The sequence below is a fragment of the Schistocerca piceifrons genome, chromosome 4, assembly GCF_021461385.2.
Source record: "Schistocerca piceifrons isolate TAMUIC-IGC-003096 chromosome 4, iqSchPice1.1, whole genome shotgun sequence".
NCBI lineage: Eukaryota > Metazoa > Arthropoda > Insecta > Orthoptera > Acrididae > Schistocerca > Schistocerca piceifrons.
The window spans coordinates 521,598,135-521,615,433 of record NC_060141.1 but is presented as its reverse complement, the minus strand read 5'-3'; the positions used below and the strand labels follow the sequence as shown (position 1 = coordinate 521,615,433).

General features: G+C 44.6%; 1 protein-coding gene across 1 annotated transcript in view; it reads left to right on the top strand.

The window, feature by feature from the left end:
* Positions 1-17,299, top strand: part of LOC124795977 — a 136,535-nt gene that overhangs the window by 105,189 nt on the left and 14,047 nt on the right. Inside the window, exon 2 of the mRNA XM_047260059.1 lies at positions 13,357-13,461. Within this exon, the coding sequence (XP_047116015.1) occupies positions 13,357-13,461 (105 nt within the window). The remainder of the gene's footprint in view (positions 1-13,356; positions 13,462-17,299) is intronic.

The window sequence follows — 17,299 nt, the reverse complement described above, 5'->3', positions numbered from 1 at the left end:
GCTCTCCTTAAGCTAATTTTGAGCTCCTTTAATTGTTGTTTGTCTTTGGTGGCTTTGGGTGCCTCTAAATTTGCAGTGAACTCACCTTGTTTTCCTATCAGCTTTCTAACACTGCTGTACAACCACGCTTGGTCTTCGTCATCCCTCACGGCTTTATTGGGCACATACATGTCTAAAGCGTATTCTACACTGCTCTTGCACTTTACACAGTGGTGCTCAATAACGTTAGTGCTGGAGATGAATTTCTCATGCTGACCATTCAGGTAATGTGGAATCTGTTTCTTGGCCGGCCGGTGTGGCCGTGCGGTTCTAGGCGCTTCAGTCTGGAACCGCCTGACCGCTACGGTCGCAGGTTCGAATCCTGCCTCGTGCATGGATGTATGTGATGTCCTTAGGTTACTTAGGTTTAAGTAGGTCTAAGTTCTAGGGGACTGATGACCACAGATATTAAGTCCCATGGTGCTCAGAGCCCTTTGAACCATTTCTGTTTCTTGTCGCCCGTGCTAAACAGAACGTCTTCCCACCTTTCTTTGTATTCACTGATGCTGCTCGATGTACCACTGAACTACTGCTTTCTTTTCATGTCATTCGTTTCTTATCACTGCAGCATGGTTTCAGTACAGGCTGTAGACATCGTATCAGTCTCTCTATTTTATCCACGCTTCTCTCCGAATTTCAGTGCGGATGCTGCAGTCAACACGGTCAAAAGCACTACTGACGCTACAAATGTCTGTTTGCATGTTTCAGCCTGTATTCTAATGTAAGTCGAAGGGTCAGTAATTAAGAGCTATTAAATAAGATTTTAGTATATGTGCTGTGAAGCCATAGTACAAGTGTAAGACAATATCAGTGCGGAGATTGTCAGGCATCAGTGGTCCAATCGTGCAGGTCATCTAATTTAAAAACACAACATATTTCTAAGAGACGTGATGTCAGTATGTGAAATAATGATCTGTGTTTTCTTTGTTTGCAGAACCTGATAATGAAGTAATGTCACCCCTAAATATGAATTGTTATTAAATTAAATAAATCACAAAATGGTTCAAATGGCTCTGAGCACTATGGGACTCAACTGCTGAGGTCATTAGTCCCCTAGAACTTAGAACTAGTTAAACCTAACTAACCTAAGGACATCACAAACATCCATGCCCGAGGCAGGATTCGAACCTGCTACCGTAGCGGTCTTGCGGTTCCAGACTGCAGCGCCTTTAACCGCACGGCCACTTCGGCCGGCAAATAAATCACAGATTTCGATAACTGGTGCCTCATAATATCCGTATTGATTTCAGATTGCTCTTATATCGAACTATTACTTTTCCATGCACTCCATTATGCGATCGGGGACAGTAATGACACAAATCGTACCGTCAATGCAGTATGGTCATGGTGAAATCTGGGAGGAGCAGTTATAACCCTCTAGTGTTATTCACGGCAAGGCGCATAAAAAATTCGCACTGGCTGCTGGCGGATAGTGCAGATTCATGAGCATGAGTATCCAGTCATCTCACATAATTATCCATCCTGATCCTCCGCCAGTGCGAGACAAGGGAAGATGAAAAAGTTTTTAGGTAGAATGCTTTGATAGCAAAAACCCGGTTGCTTTAGTGTAAGCTACACTATGAGATCAAAAGTATCCTGACACCCCAGAAACATACGTTTTTCGTATTAGGTGCATTGTGCTACCACCTACTGCCAGGTACTCCACATCAGTGACCTCAGTAGTCATTAGATATCGTTAGAGAGAAGAATAGTGCGCTCCGCGGAACTCACGGACTTCGAACGTGATCAGATGATTGCTTGACATTTGTGTCATACGTCTGTACGCGAGATTTCCACACTCCGAAACATCATTAGGTCAACTATTTTCGATGTTATAGTGAAGTAGAAACGAGAAGAGACACGTACAGCACAAAAGTGTACAGGTCGACCTCGTCTGTTGACTGAGAGAGACCGCCGACAGTTGAAGAGCGGTCGTAATGTGTAGTAGGCAGGCATCGGTCCAGATCATCACACAGGAATTACAAACTGCATCAGGATCCATTTCAACTACTATGACAGTTAGGCGAAAGATAAGAAAACTTGGATTTCATGATCGAGCGGATGCTCATAAGCCACATATCATGCCGGTAAATGTCAAACGACGCCTCGCTTGGTGTAAAGAGCGTAAACCTTAGACGATTGAACAGTGGAAAATAGTTGTGTGGAGTGACTAATCACGGTACAGAATGTGGCGATCCGATAGCAGGGTGTGGGAATCGCGAATGCCCGGTGAACGTCATCTGCCAGCGTATCTAGTACCAAAAGTAAAACTCGGAGGCGGTAGTGTTCCAGTGTGGTCGAGTTCTCATGGAGGGGGCTTGCACCCCATGTTGTTTCCTGGGGCACTATCACAGCACAGGCCTACATGGCAACTCGGGGATGGCAGTTGCATCTTTCAACACGATCGTCCACCTGCTTTTTTCTTTTTCATCAGTCTTCTGACTGGTTTGATGCGGCCCGCCACGAAATCATCTCCAATGTTAACTTCTTCATCTCAGAGTAGCACTTCCAACCTGCGTCCTCAATTATTTGCTGGATGTATTCCAATCTCTGTCTTCCTCTACAGTTTTTGCCCTCTACAGCTCCCTCTAGTACCATGGTAGTCATTCCCTCATGTCTTAACAGATGTCCTATCATCCTGTCCCTTCTCTTTATCAGTGTTTTCCACATATTCTTTTCCTCTCCGATTCTGCGCAGAACCTCCTCATTCCTTACCTTTTCAAGTCCACCAAATTTTCAACATTCGTCTGTAGCACCACATCTCAAATGCTTCGATTCTTTTCTGTTCCTGTTTTCCCACCATCCATGTTTCACTACCATACAATGCCATACCGCACACATACATTCTCAGAAATTTCTTCATCAAATTAAGGCAGATATTTGATATTAGTAGACTTCTCTTGGCCAGGAATACCCTTCTCGCCATTGTTAGTCCTCCTTGCTCCAACGTCACTGGTTATTTTACTGACTAGGTTGCAGAATTCCTTAGCTTCATCTACTTCGATACCATTAATCCTGATTTTAAGTTTCTCGCTATTCTCATTTCTACCACACCTCATTACCTTCGTCCTTCTTCGATTTACTCTCAATTCATACTCTCTACTCATTAGACTGTTCATTCCGTTCAACAGATCATGTAATTCCTCTTTACTTTCACTCAGGATAGCAATGTCATCAACGAATCGTATCCTTGAGATCCTTTAAACTTGAATTTTAATACCGCTGTTAAACCTTTCTTTTATTTCCATCATTGCTTCCTCTATGTACAGATTGAACAGTAGGTTTGAAAGGCTACATCCTTGTCTTACACTCTTTTTAATACGAACGCTTCGTTCTTGGTCGTCCGCTCTTATTATTCCCTCTTGGCTGTTGTACATATTGTATATGACCCGTCTCTCCCTATAGCTTACCCCTACTTTTCTCAGAATTTCGAACATTTTCCACCATTTTACATTGTCGAAGGCTTTTCCAGGTCGACAAATCCTGTCTTTATTTTTCTTTAGTCTTGCTTCCATTCTTAACCGCAATGTCAGAATTGCCTCTCTCGTGCCTTTTCCTTTCCTAAATCCAAACTGATCGTCATCTAGCGCATCCTCAGTTTACGTTTCCATTCTTCTGTATATTATTCTTGTAATCAACTTGGATTCATGAACTGTTAAGTTGATTATGGGGTAATTCTCGCACATGTCAACTCTTGCCGCCTTCGGAATTGTGTGGATGATGCTTTTCCGGAAGTCAGATGGTATATCGCCAGACTCATATATTCTACACACCAACGTGAATAGTCGTTTTGTTGCCACTTCCCCCAGTGATTTTAGAAATTCTGATGGAATGTTATCTATCCCTTCTGTCTTATTTGATCTTAAGCCCCCCAAGTTCTTTTAAATACTGATTTAATACTGGATCCTATCACTTTTATAAATCGACTCCTGTGTCTTATTCTATCACATCATACAAATCTTCCACCTCAAAGAGGCTTTCAATGTATTGGTTCCACCTATCTGGTCTCTCCTCTGCATTTAACAGTGGAATTCCCGTTGCACTCTTAATGTTATCACCCTTGCTTTTAATGTCACCGAAGGTTGTTTTGACTCTTATTATGCTGAGTCTGTCCTTCCGAAAATCATTTCTTTTTCGATGTCTTCACATTTTTCCTGCAGCCATTTTGTCTTAGCTTCCGTGCACTTCCTATTTAATTCATTCCTCAGCGACCTGTATTTCTATATTCCTGAGTTTCCCGGAAAATTTTTGTACTTTTTCCTTTCCTCGACCAATTGAAGTATTTCTTCTGTTACCCATCATTTCTTCGCAGTTACCTTCTTTGTATCTGGTTTCCTTCCCAAATTCTGTGATGGTCCTTTCTAGAGATGTCCATTCCTCTTCAATTGTACTGCGTACTGAGCTATTCCTTATTGCTGTATCTATAGCCTTGGAGAACTTCAACCCTATCTTGTCATTCCTTAGTACTTCCGTATCCCACTTCTTTGTGTGTTGATTCTTGCTGACTAATGTCTTAAACTTCAGCCTACTCTTCATCACTACTACATATATTGTGATCTGAGTCTATGTCTGCTCCTGGGTAGACCTTAAATTCCAGTATCTGATTTCGGAATCTCTGTCTGACCATGATGTAATCTAACTGAAATCTTCTCGTATAACCCGGTCTTTTCAAAGTATACCTTCTCCTCTTGAGATTCTTGAACAGAGTATTCGCTATTACTACCTGAAACTTGTTACAGAACTCCATTAGTCTTTTTCCTCTCTCATTCCATGTCCCAAGCCCATATTCTCTTGTAGCCTTTTCTTCTACTCCTTCCCCTACAACTGCGTTCCAGTCCTCCATGACTATTAGATTATCACACCCTCTTTACACACTCTATTACCCTTTCAGTATCCTCAAACACTTTCTCTCTCTCTTCAACTTCAGCTTGCCACGTCGACATGTATACCTGAACTATCGTTATTGGTATTGGTTTGCTGTAGATTCTGATAAGAACAACCCTATCACTGAACTCTTGACAGTAACGCATTATCTGCCCTACCTTCCTACTCATAACGAATCCTACTCCCCATTGTACCATTTTCTGCTGCTGTTGATATTACACTCCTGGAAATGGAAAAAAGAACACATTGACACCGGTGTGTCAGACCCACCATACTTGCTCCGGACACTGCGAGAGGGCTGTACAAGCAATGATCACACGCACGGCACAGCGGACACACCAGGAACCGCGGTGTTGGCCGTCGAATGGCGCTAGCTGCGCAGCATTTGTGCACCGCCGCCGTCAGTGTCAGCCAGTTTGCCGTGGCATACGGAGCTCCATCGCAGTCTTTAACACTGGTAGCATGCCGCGACAGCGTGGACGTGAACCGTATGTGCAGTTGACGGACTTTGAGCGAGGGCGTATAGTGGGCATGCGGGAGGCCGGGTGGACGTACCGCCGAATTGGGGTGAGGTCTCCACAGTACATCGATGTTGTCGCTAGTGGTCGGCGGAAGGTGCACGTGCCCGTCGACCTGGGACCGGACCGCAGCGACGCACGGATGCACGCCAAGACCGTAGGATCCTACGCAGTGCCGTAGGGGACCGCACCGCCACTTCCCAGCAAATTAGGGACACTGTTGCTCCTGGGGTATCGGCGAGGACCATTCGCAACCGTCTCCATGAAGCTGGGCTACGGTCCCGCACACCGTTAGGCCGTCTTCCGCTCACGCCCCAACATCGTGCAGCCCGCCTCCAGTGGTGTCGCGACAGGCGTGAATGGAGGGACGAATGGAGACGTGTCGTCTTCAGCGATGAGAGTCGCTTCTGCCTTGGTGCCAATGATGGTCGTATGCGTGTTTGGCGCCGTGCAGGTGAGCGCCACAATCAGGACTGCATACGACCGAGGCACACAGGGCCAACACCCGGCATCATGGTGTGGGGAGCGATCTCCTACACTGGCCGTACACCACTGGTGATCGTCGAGGGGACACTGAATAGTGCACGGTACATCCAAACCGTCATCGAACCCATCGTTCTACCATTCCTAGACCGGCAAGGGAACTTGCTGTTCCAACAGGACAATGCACGTCCGCATGTATCCCGTGCCACCCAACGTGCTCTAGAAGGTGTAAGTCAACTACCCTGGCCAGCAAGATCTCCGGATCTGTCCCCCATTGAGCATGTTTGGGACTGGATGAAGCGTCGTCTCACGCGGTCTGCACGTCCAGCACGAACGCTGGTCCAACTGAGGCGCCAGGTGGAAATGGCATGGCAAGCCGTTCCACAGGACTACATCCAGCATCTCTACGATCGTCTCCATGGGAGAATAGCAGCCTGCATTGCTGCGAAAGGTGGATATACAGTGTACTAGTGCCGACATTGTGCATGCTCTGTTGCCTGTGTCTATGTGCCTGTGGTTCTGTCAGTGTGATCATGTGATGTATCTGACCCCAGGAATGTGTCAATAAAGTTTCCCCTTCCTGGGACAATGAATTCACGGTGTTCTTATTTCTATTTCCAGGAGTGTATCTCATCTGACCAGAAATTATTGTCTTTTTTTCCACTTCACTTCAGTGGCCCCTACTATATCTGTATTGAGCCTCTGCATTTCCCTTTTCAGATTTTATAGTTTCCCTACGTCGTTCAAGCTACTGACATTCCACGCCCCGACTCGTAGTACGTTATCCTTTCGTTGATTATTCAATCTTTTCTCGTGGGAACCTCTCCCTTGGCAGTCCCTCCCGGAGATCCGAATGGGGGACTAGTCTGCAATCTTTTGTCAATGGAGAGGTCATCATGATACTTCTTCAACTACATGCCACATGTCCTGTGGATACACGTTAGCCGGTCGGAGTGGCCGTGCGGTTCTAGGCGCTTCAGTTTGGAACCGCGTGACCGCCACGGTCGCAGGTTCGAATCCTGTCTCGGGCGTGGATGTGTGTGATGTTCTTAGGTTAGTTAGGTTTAAGTAGTTCTAAGCTCTAGGGGACTGATGACCTCAGATGTTAAGTCCCATGGTTCTCAGAGCCATTCGAATCATTTGATTTGATACACGTTACGTGTCTTTAATGCAGTGGTTTCTATTGCCATCTGCATGCTCATGCCGTTAATCATTGGTGATTCTTCCGCCTTTAGGCGCGGTTTCCCACCCCTACGACGTTTTTTACAATTTGTTCGTGAATCTTCGTTGTATTTAGTCGCAGCGGACGTCACGTGACATCCGCTGAAGTTCGTTGTTGATCACTTCACTCAGTTATTTTATTACAGAGGCCTAGACCACGGATGGTTATACGACAACAACATCCCTGTAATGGAGTGACTTACATAGAGACCTGACCTGCATCCTATAGACCACCTTTGGGACCCTGTGGAACGCCGACTTCGTGCCAGGCCTCACCGATCGACATCGATATCTATCCTCAGTGCAACACTACGTGAAGAATGGGCTGTCATTCCCCAAGAAACTGTGATTGAACGTATGCCTGCGATTGTGGAAGTTGTCATCAAGGTTAAGGGTGGGCCAACACCGTACTGAATTCCAGCATTAGCGATGGAGGACGCCACGAAATTGTAAGTCATTTTCAGCCAGGTGTCCGGATACTTTTGATCACATAATGTAAGTATGTAACTCTGTGTTATTGATGTGAATATGAAAGCCACCATTCTGGTTTAAATATGTGACACTACATTAATTTTATGATTAATTTCAGGGTGTTGAACGAGTATCCATAAGACATATGTTTAATTTGCATATTCATATTTTCATGGTGCAATGATTGTTCCATAAAGTTTCGGATGCGCAGACGCATAAATTTCACTTCTTCTTGCGATACTGCTGCTGCATACCGTCCAGCCATCTTCAGAGTGAGCCGAGGTGATTGACGCTCCAGAACATGCTCCGTCCTTTTAAAAACACGGACCGCGCCACTCCGCATGCGGCCACAGGTATACAAGGCGCCAGAGACGTTGATCGGTGGCACAAAGGTATAGCTTATGCATGAAATTAGATCTAGGGGTGCGCGGTCGATCCACATGGTGATACCGATGTATTACTGCGAGCTTTACCGTTGCGACGTCTTTGTGAGTTTATTACAGAAATTGCCGGATTCCAAGATTTGTCCATGCTGAAGTCTCTATTATTTAAATTCGTCGCCAACCGAATTTCAATTGCTTCTTTCGCTAGTGAATCCCACAACTCTGAAGCCGAGGCTAAAATTTCGACGTTGTCGTACATCATGGAGTGCCGAATCTCGATTCAGTGCTCTGCCACTGCCATTTTATTAGGCTGTAAGAGCCGAGTGTACTTGCGGTGCTCAGTGGATCTCTCATGGGCTGTACGTGTCGCCTGTCCGATGTAGCCGGCCGGGGTGGCCGAGCGGTTCTAGGCGCTACACTCTGGAACCGCCCGACCGCTACAGTCGCAGGTTCGAACCCTGCCTCTGACACGAATGTGTGTGATGTCCGTAGGTTAGTTAGGTTTAATTAGTTCTAAGTTCTAGGGGACTGACGACCTCAGAAGTTAAGTCCCATAGTGCTCAGAGCAATTTTTTTTTGTCCGATGTATGAAGGTAGATACCCAGAGGGTATCTTGTAAACCCCAGACTTCCCAAGTTCCAAATCATCTTTAACGAAACCCAGGACCGCTGCTGTCTTTGGTGGTAGGCGAAACATCATTTTCACTTTATGTTTGCTGAGGGTCTGTCCTGTTTGTGACGACAGGCAGAGATGCCGTGGATTTAAAGTTTTTGTATCTTCTTCTGCATTCCTTATGCCCACAGTCCGTTTCATTCGTAGTGCCTTACGTGTCTGCCGTGGAGAATACCCGTTGGCTTCCAAAACTCTTCTCGAGTGTGAAGATCGTTCTCCAGAGTGCCCTCGTCAGTGACGTAGTTTGGTCTTTGTACCTACCAAAGTCGGTGAAGGATCGTGTCAGCTATTTGCACATAAATTCAAATATGGGTCGGTTTCCCATAGGCAGCATGTCCCAAAGTGCCATCATCTTTGCGTCGTACCAAAACATCCAAAAATGCAAGCCATCCATCTTTTTTCCACCAGAAGTTGTGCAAAGGTTGAATCCAATTGGTGCAGTTCCTCCAAAGCTGCATGGACTTCCAGAGATCGATAAGAAAGATGTTCCTCTGCGTCCGATAGTGAGTAACATTGGCTGTCCAACCTATGGCTGTGCCAAACATTTAGCGTCGTTATTAAGGCCTCTTGTAGGAAACTGCGTTCATCACATACGTAACACTGTGCACTTCATTGGAAAACTAAAACCACCTAAATGGAACAGTTCCGATTTATTTGTCAGTTTCAGTGTAGTATAATTGTTCACAAAGGTTTCTCTTTCAGAATCATAATTTCTCATTGGCAACACCCTTGATAAAGAGATATCAGCTTTGTTTGAACATGTCTTGACCTTGACATATCTTTTTATTCAGAACAGACTGGTCGTGTCACCATTGGTAGTCCTCTTTCGCTCTTGGTGGCCAACTTCTACGAGGAAAAGGCGCTGGAATCTGTAAACTTGAAGCCCGCAGTATTTTGAAGGTATCCTGACGCCGCGTTTGTATTGTGGCCCCATGGTAAAGATAAAAGACTTTTTAAATCATCTGAATTCCATCCATAGACAACTTCAGTTCACAATGGAAGTTGAAAAAATGGATGCCTTCATTTTTGGATGCTTTGGTACGACTCAAAGATGATGACATTTTGCCGGCCGAAGTGGCCGTGCGGTTCTAGGCGCTGCAGTCTGTAACCGCGAGACCACTACGGTCGCAGGTGCGAATCCTGCCTCGGGCATGGATGTGTGTGATGTCCTTAGGTTAGTTAGGTTTAACTAGTTCTGAGTTCTATGGGACTAATGACCTCAGAAGTTGAGTCCCATAGTGCTCAGAGCCATTTGAACCATTTTTGATGACATTTTGGGTCATGCAGTATATTTGAAACCGCCCCATACGGAGTTATATTTACGTGCAAATAGCTGGCAACATCCTTCACAGACGATGAGTGTTCTCAGAACTCTGGTGCACAGAGCAAACGTCGTTGCTGACGAGAGCAGTCTGGAGGATGAACTTCTACGCCTGAGAAGATGTTTGGAAGCCAACGGATGTAAGTAGCCTGTTTGTATGTAGGCAGCGCTATAGACTGTGTTAATATCGCTGACAGCTCCCTGTGCCCTCGTTAAGAGATTCTGTGGTTGGATGGACTAGCAGTTAGCGAGTCGATTGAGAAGTGTATGGGTATGTTTTTCTTAGTGGAGACTGTTTTGGCAAGAGATGCATTGTAAAGTGAGACGCAAGAAAATGTAAAATGAGGAAGGAGGTTGTTGCTCATGTTTGCGTTGTGGAATTATTGACAACTATATAATTTTTGGAACTGGATGTCACATGAATAAGGTAAAATTTTCTATATACATTGTTTCCTCTTCAATAAAATCTTTCTTCTGCTTACCATTTGCCTCCTAGTAATTAGAGTCTATGGTAGTTAGAATATTTTTATGTAGGTGGCTGTAGTTGCTGCTTGCTGTAATTGCTGTAGTTCCTGTTATGAAGATTTTCAGTGAGGTAACTGACTTATAAAAAAAATGGGGTTCGTGATTGAAATGAAATTAGGCAATTAACAGAGCTGGAGGTAGTTTTTTATTACTTTAATTTCATACTATTTGGACTTTTATTGTTGTTAGGATTTCTTGCAATTCAGGGCCATTCGTTTGTGTAAAATTATTGGAAGTCATATTGTCACTGAATAGTAGTCAGATTTTGTTGAGCTTGTATATTGTGGGTAATAAATGAACATGTTAATTTCGAGTTGTCTCTGTCAGGAAAATTCTGTAGGTCAGTGTTTAAATAATAAAAATAATTAAAGTCGTAGTTTCTTGTGTATTCTCCACAACAGACACGTAAGGCGCCAGCTCTTGGCATAAGGAATGCAAAAGAAGACACGGAAAGCTTTAAATCCTTGGCATCCCTGCCATACGTGGGAAGTCTGTCGTCAGAAATGGGACGGATCCTCAACACACACCAAGCGAAAGTGATTTTTCGCCCTCCACCAAAGGCAGTAGCACCCCTGTGTTGCCGCCCGTTGTGGCCGAGCGGTTCTAGGCGCTTCAGTCCGGAACCGCGCTGCTGCTGCTGCGGTCGCAGGTTCGAATCCTGCCTCGGGCATGGATGTGTGTGATGTCCTTAGGTTAATCAGGTGTGAGTAGTTCTAAGTCCAGGGGACTGATGACCTAAGATGTTAAGTCCCATAGTGCTTTGAGCCATTTGAACCATCTGAACTCCTGCGTTCCGTTAAAGATGACTTGGTGCTTCAGAAGCCTGGGCTTTACAAGATCCCTGTGAGTGTGCTCGTTCATACTTCGGACAGACGACCCGTACAGTTCATGAGAGACCCACAAAGCACCGCAGGTGCACCCGGCTCTTACAACCTAACAAATAGGCGGTGGGAGAGCACTGTATTGACACTGGGCACTCTTCTGTCGAAATTTTAGCCTCGACTTTATCTTTGTGGGACTCAGTATTGAAAGAAGCAATTGATATTCGCTTGGCGACATATTTAATTAATAGAGACGGAGGCTTCCGATTAGACGAATCTTGGAATCCGGTGCTTTCTGTAATAAACTCACAAAGACGTCGTAATCGTGCAACTTGCAGTGATATATCGATATCACCGTGTGGATCGACCGTGCATCAACAATGCTACTTTCAAGAAAATGTTGTACCCCTTTGCCACCGATCAACATTTCTGGCGCCTTATATATCTGGGACCGCACACGGCTCTCTCTGAAGAGGGCTGGACGGTATACAGCCGAACTATCAGAAGCAGAGGTTAAATTAATGCAGCTGCATGCCTGAAATTTTATGGAACAATTTTTTTATTAATAGATCAATAATGTTAACTTATTACTAAAAATTAAAAATCTGAAATAGAAGGAAAATCAGAATGATGGGAAAAATCCTGTTACAATGCAACAAAAGTAGTCAGGAAAAATTCTTCTCCAACTGGAGAGACAGATACAACCTTAGAAAGAAACTGAATTTCCCATCGTGTCAGTGCTAAAAGTGCCGTTTAGTAGGACTGTACTCTACCGTTCCTAGTACTGCGAGAGAATATTCCAATAAATACAAAGGTTCCCGCAGGTAGCATGTAGCAGGTAGCATGTAGCAGGTAGCATGTGCCCCCTTCTTGCCTCACGTTGCGAGTGCATCTGGCTCCCTTACGTAAACCGACGGCTGTGGCGACAGGAAGAGAAGCGGGCCACAAAATGAAAAATAGAAAAATATAGATTTCTCAAACGATGTAAACAGCTGGTCGCGTACAACGGGACATACACTAGGAGAGGAACGTTTGCACTCTGTAGAATACGTCTTTTATTGTGCTCAAGAATCTGGCTCCAGATGTGCGGCGGATCTCGTGTCTGATACATTATCCGTCACCGGCTCACTGCGATATTTGTTGACCACCGTACATATCTTTACAACATTGACTCCAAACTGCAGGTAGCATGGAAAGACTCAACTGAATACAGCCGAACTATCAGAAGCAGAATTTAAATTAATGCGGCGGCATGCCTGAAATTTTATGGAACAATTTTTTTATTAATAGACCAAGACTTAAGTTCTCTTCCTTTCTACTGCTGGTTTCATCTGGATAGTTTCGTAAACTGAACGAGTTTCTGATATAGACGTCAATGCAGCCGGTGAAGCTATTTGGAGAAATGCTGGAATATTGACGAATGAGGCACTCACTGTAGCAGTGAGTGAGTTTTGCATTGCATCTAATTTTGCAGTATCAACCAACACAGTATTATGTACTAACTGCCCGACTGTGGATTCCCTATTTCCTGGTATATACTGATATAAACTTTGTTCCTTATCATGCCAGAAACAACTTCCCAGTTTATGTCCCTATGGAGTTCTAACGATTATTAGGTACACTGGGACGTTAACTTCATCACAGTCCAAAATCTCCTCCTCTCCTCGATACTCGTGCCGCTTCCCTTTGCTGACAATAACGTTGGCAGACTACAGAAAGTTCTTTTGCTACGATACAGGATCAGGAAGCTCAGCATTTACTGCTTGTTTAATCCCATAACCAGGAGCTACACAAATGCATCGCGGTGTACAGCGAACTTAAGACGGCCGTGAAGCTGAATTTACAGACGTGATTACTACAGGGATCACTCAAGTTTGTATGTTTAATTCAGAGGACTCCACTTGCAAGCTTTCTACAGGGTACATTACTTTTCATGATTTTATGTACAGCGCAGAGAGGAGCATACGATCATAAATCCATTCGGCATGGCAACATAACAGCACTGTTTCTCATTTCAGGCAAGAGGAAGCCTCGGCGACATTCTCAAGTACGTTGCCTACATGAGCGTTATGGTCACCGAGCTGGGCGTCTACTGCTGGTTCGGCAATGAACTCATTACAGAGGTACGCGACATTACCGTCATTCTATGATAGTACACTCAACCATAATTCTTCATTTTGTCCTCAGTATTTTACGAGGTGCATTCAGTAAATAATGGCACACGTTTTTTTCCTGAAAGCAGGTTGATTTTATTCAGGATTCCAACACACCATATTATTCCACGGTCTTTTGGCTAAGAAACCCTACTTGTCAACATAATCTCTGTTCAACGCGACGGCCTTACGACACCTTACTGGGAGGGTATGCATGCTCGCGTGGTACCACTCTATACTGGCCGACGTCGGAGCCAACCTCTTGCTGCAGCAGCAGCCTCCCCATCATCCAAGTATTGCTTCTCGCCGAGTGCATCCTTCATTGGGCCTAACAGATGCAATTCGGTAGGTGTGATAGCAGGGCTGTAGGGTGATGAGGAAGAAGAGTGCAATGAAGACTTGTGAGTTCCTCTCGCGTGCATATGCTTGTGTGAGGGCTTGCGTTGTCATGGAGAAGAAGAAGTTTGTACGCATTTTTTGTGGCAACGAACACGGCGAAATCGTTTCTTAAATTTCTGAGGGTAGCACCATGCACTTCAGAGTTATCTTTGGACAATGAGGGAGGACGTTAACTAGGCAGAATAACCACTTTACAGTCCCAGAAGACCGCAGCCATGACTTTAGCGGCTGAGGGTGCGACTTTGAATTTTTTTCGGAGGATAGATGGTGTGGCGCCACTGCATGGATTGCCGTTTTGTTTCAGATTCGAAGGGATCAACCCATGTTTCAACACCTGTGACTTCGTTCGACTAAAAATTGTGACTATCAGCTTCGTAACGTGCAATCAATTCCGCACACATGGTCCCTCATTCCTCTTAATGGTTATGTTGCGCAGCGATAAACTCACGACTTTGAATACCCCAACTGGCGGACGAATGTGTCAGCACTTACAATAGTGACGTCCAGTTGTGCAGCGAGGTGACTGATTGTTATCTATCGATCTCATAGAATGAGAGAGTCCGCATGTTCCAACATGGCAGAAGCGACAGCAAGACAGCAAGAAACAGTCGCGATCGCAAGATACGATGGTAAGTCAAATGGAAACCTTAAATTTGTAATAACGAATCGAAATTTCGCCCCGTTATCCTGTGAGTTGGTAAGAGTGCTACAAACAGCTTGCAGAATGGCCTTTAGGTGGCAGCATAGTGCAAATACCGTCGCAGTATCGGTATAAATATGGCCGCCCAACTTGCGACTTGCACAAGAGAAGAACAGCATTCTGTTATTCGGTTTTTGCGTAGTGAAGGTGTGAAACCTATTGAAATTCATCGACGAATGAAGGTTCAGTACGGTGATGCATGTTTGTCACAGCACCAAGTCTACGAATGGAGTAGGAAGTTCGCAAATAGTGTGACTTCAGTGGAAGATGCTCCTCGTCCAGGTCAGGCACAACGAGTTGTGACTCCACAGAACATTGCAGCAGTTGAAGCCATAGTGAAGGAAAACCGCAGAGTGACACTGAATGACATTGCGGCATGTTTACAGATTAGTCATGCGTCAGCACACCACATTGTGCATGATGTGCTCCAGTTTCACAAAGTGTCTGCAAGATGGGTGCCACGGCAGCTGATTCCTGAAATGAGAGAACGACGTGTTGATGCTTGTGAAGAATTTCTTCGGCGCTTTGAACAGAGAGGTGATGGCTTCCTTGGAAGAATCGTTACTGGGGACGAAACCTGGGTTCACTTCCACCAACCGGAAACGAAGAGAGCGAGCAAGGAATGGCGACATTCCTCATCACCAAAGCCAAAGAAGTTTCGAACAGAATCATCAGCAGGGAAGGTTATGCTGACTCTCTTTTTGGACGAAAAAGGCGTCATTTTGGAGCAATATATGCCTGGAGGGACCACCGTCACCAGTGCATCATACACAGATCTCCTAAAAAATCATTTGCGGCCTGCAATCAAATCAAAGCGACGTGGATTGCCGTCAGCAGGTGTCCTTTTGGAGCATGACAATGCAGGGCCTCGCACTGCCCGTACAACAGTTGCAACAGTCACAGAACTGCATTCTGAGTGTCTTCCTCATCCACCGTACTCACCAGACCTTGCCTCAAGTGATTTCCATATGTTTGGACCACTCAAAGACGCAATGGGAGGAAAGAAGTTCCGTCCTGATGAAGAGGTACGCCGCGCGGTGGACTAGTGGTTACATGGACAGCCAAAATAATTTTTTTCTAAAGTAATTTATGCACTTTGTAAGCGCTGGAGGACTTGCATTGAGCGTGGGGGAGATTATGTTGAAAAGTGATACAGCTTTGTACCACTTCTGCACAATAAATAATATTTAAAATAATAGTTAAGATTTTCAATTGACTCACCCTCGTATCATTTAAAATGACCGGGTTCGGCGCATACAGTAGGCCACACTGATTGCAGCATTTGCTGGAGCTGGTGTAGTTCTGAGCAGCTGTGTGTTACCAAGACGATGACAGCTGGTGCGGCCTGCCGGCACGTTGGATATCGAACTGATTTGCAATACTTTGCTGCGATGCTGACAGACGTCCAACCCAATGACTCACCGTGCTTTTGTTTACTATCAGATCTTCGTAGACATTCTGCAAGCTCCTACGAACATCTGCGATGCCCTGGTTATTAGGTCAAAAGAGAGTGACAGCTCTCTGCCTGGAACGCACCTCTTATTACAGACGCCGTTTTGAAGGCTATAGCGCCTCCACCTATCGGAAATTCATGAAATTGTAGGGGCTGACACGAGAATCTTCCGCGATGTTCCATAGCAAATTCCACAATTTTTTCAACTGAAACTGGCCGAGACAAGTAGGTGTTGCATTACTTATGGAACGACTTTCGAACGTATTAGATGCTTGTCTTCAAAAGGAACTTGTTCGTGTTTATTTGATGATTTAGGGCGCCCAACAGTGGCTTTATCAGCACCATTCCTAAAACAATCTGATACGAATCTGTTTCAAACGCATAAAGGACAATAACGTACGTAATAAGAATACCAGAAGGAAAAACGACATTAATTACGCCACATTAAGGTTTTCCTTAGCACAAAAAGTGTTTTACAATGCTGCAACTAAAATTGTTGATCAGTTATCTAGTGAAATAAAATCTCTGACATATGGCAAAATAGAATTTGAAAACAAACTAAAAAAGTCTCTTCTTGATAACTCATTCGATCCGTAGATGAATTTGTATTATCGTGATGTGTAAAATTTGGGTGGAGGAGGAGATGGGCGGAGGGGAGTAGGAATTATTAACTCAAGCCCTTATATTAAATAAAAATAATAATAATAAAGAAAAAGGAAAAAGAAAAACTTATAAACGTTCAGCCTGTATAAATATTTACTAATTAATTTGCGATGTGAATGTGAAATGATTCGTTCCACATCATTACGATTTCTCATGCAAATGGTCCATAGAACAAAAAAACAAAAAAACAAAAATCTCCAGTATTTGTTTACCTAACCGTGTCAGTTCTTCATATGACCAGTTACGATGGTTATGGCCAGATAATTTACGTGACAACCTTCTTCATCGACTACTCAGTGCACATCCACACCTATACCTCGCAGTAGAGATTAAATAACTCTTATTTATCTCACAGTGTCTCACATATGTAGCCCTATTTGGTATGGGTCTCACACACTTGAGCAGCATTCTAGAATTGATTGCACGAGAGATTTGTATGGAATTTCCTTTGTAGGCTGACTGCACTTCCCCAGTAATCTACCAATAGACCGAAGTGTACCATCTGCTTTACCCACAACAGAGCCTATGTGAGCATTCCATTTCGTATCCCTACAAAGTGCGACACCCAGGTATTCCAACTGTGACTCATTCAT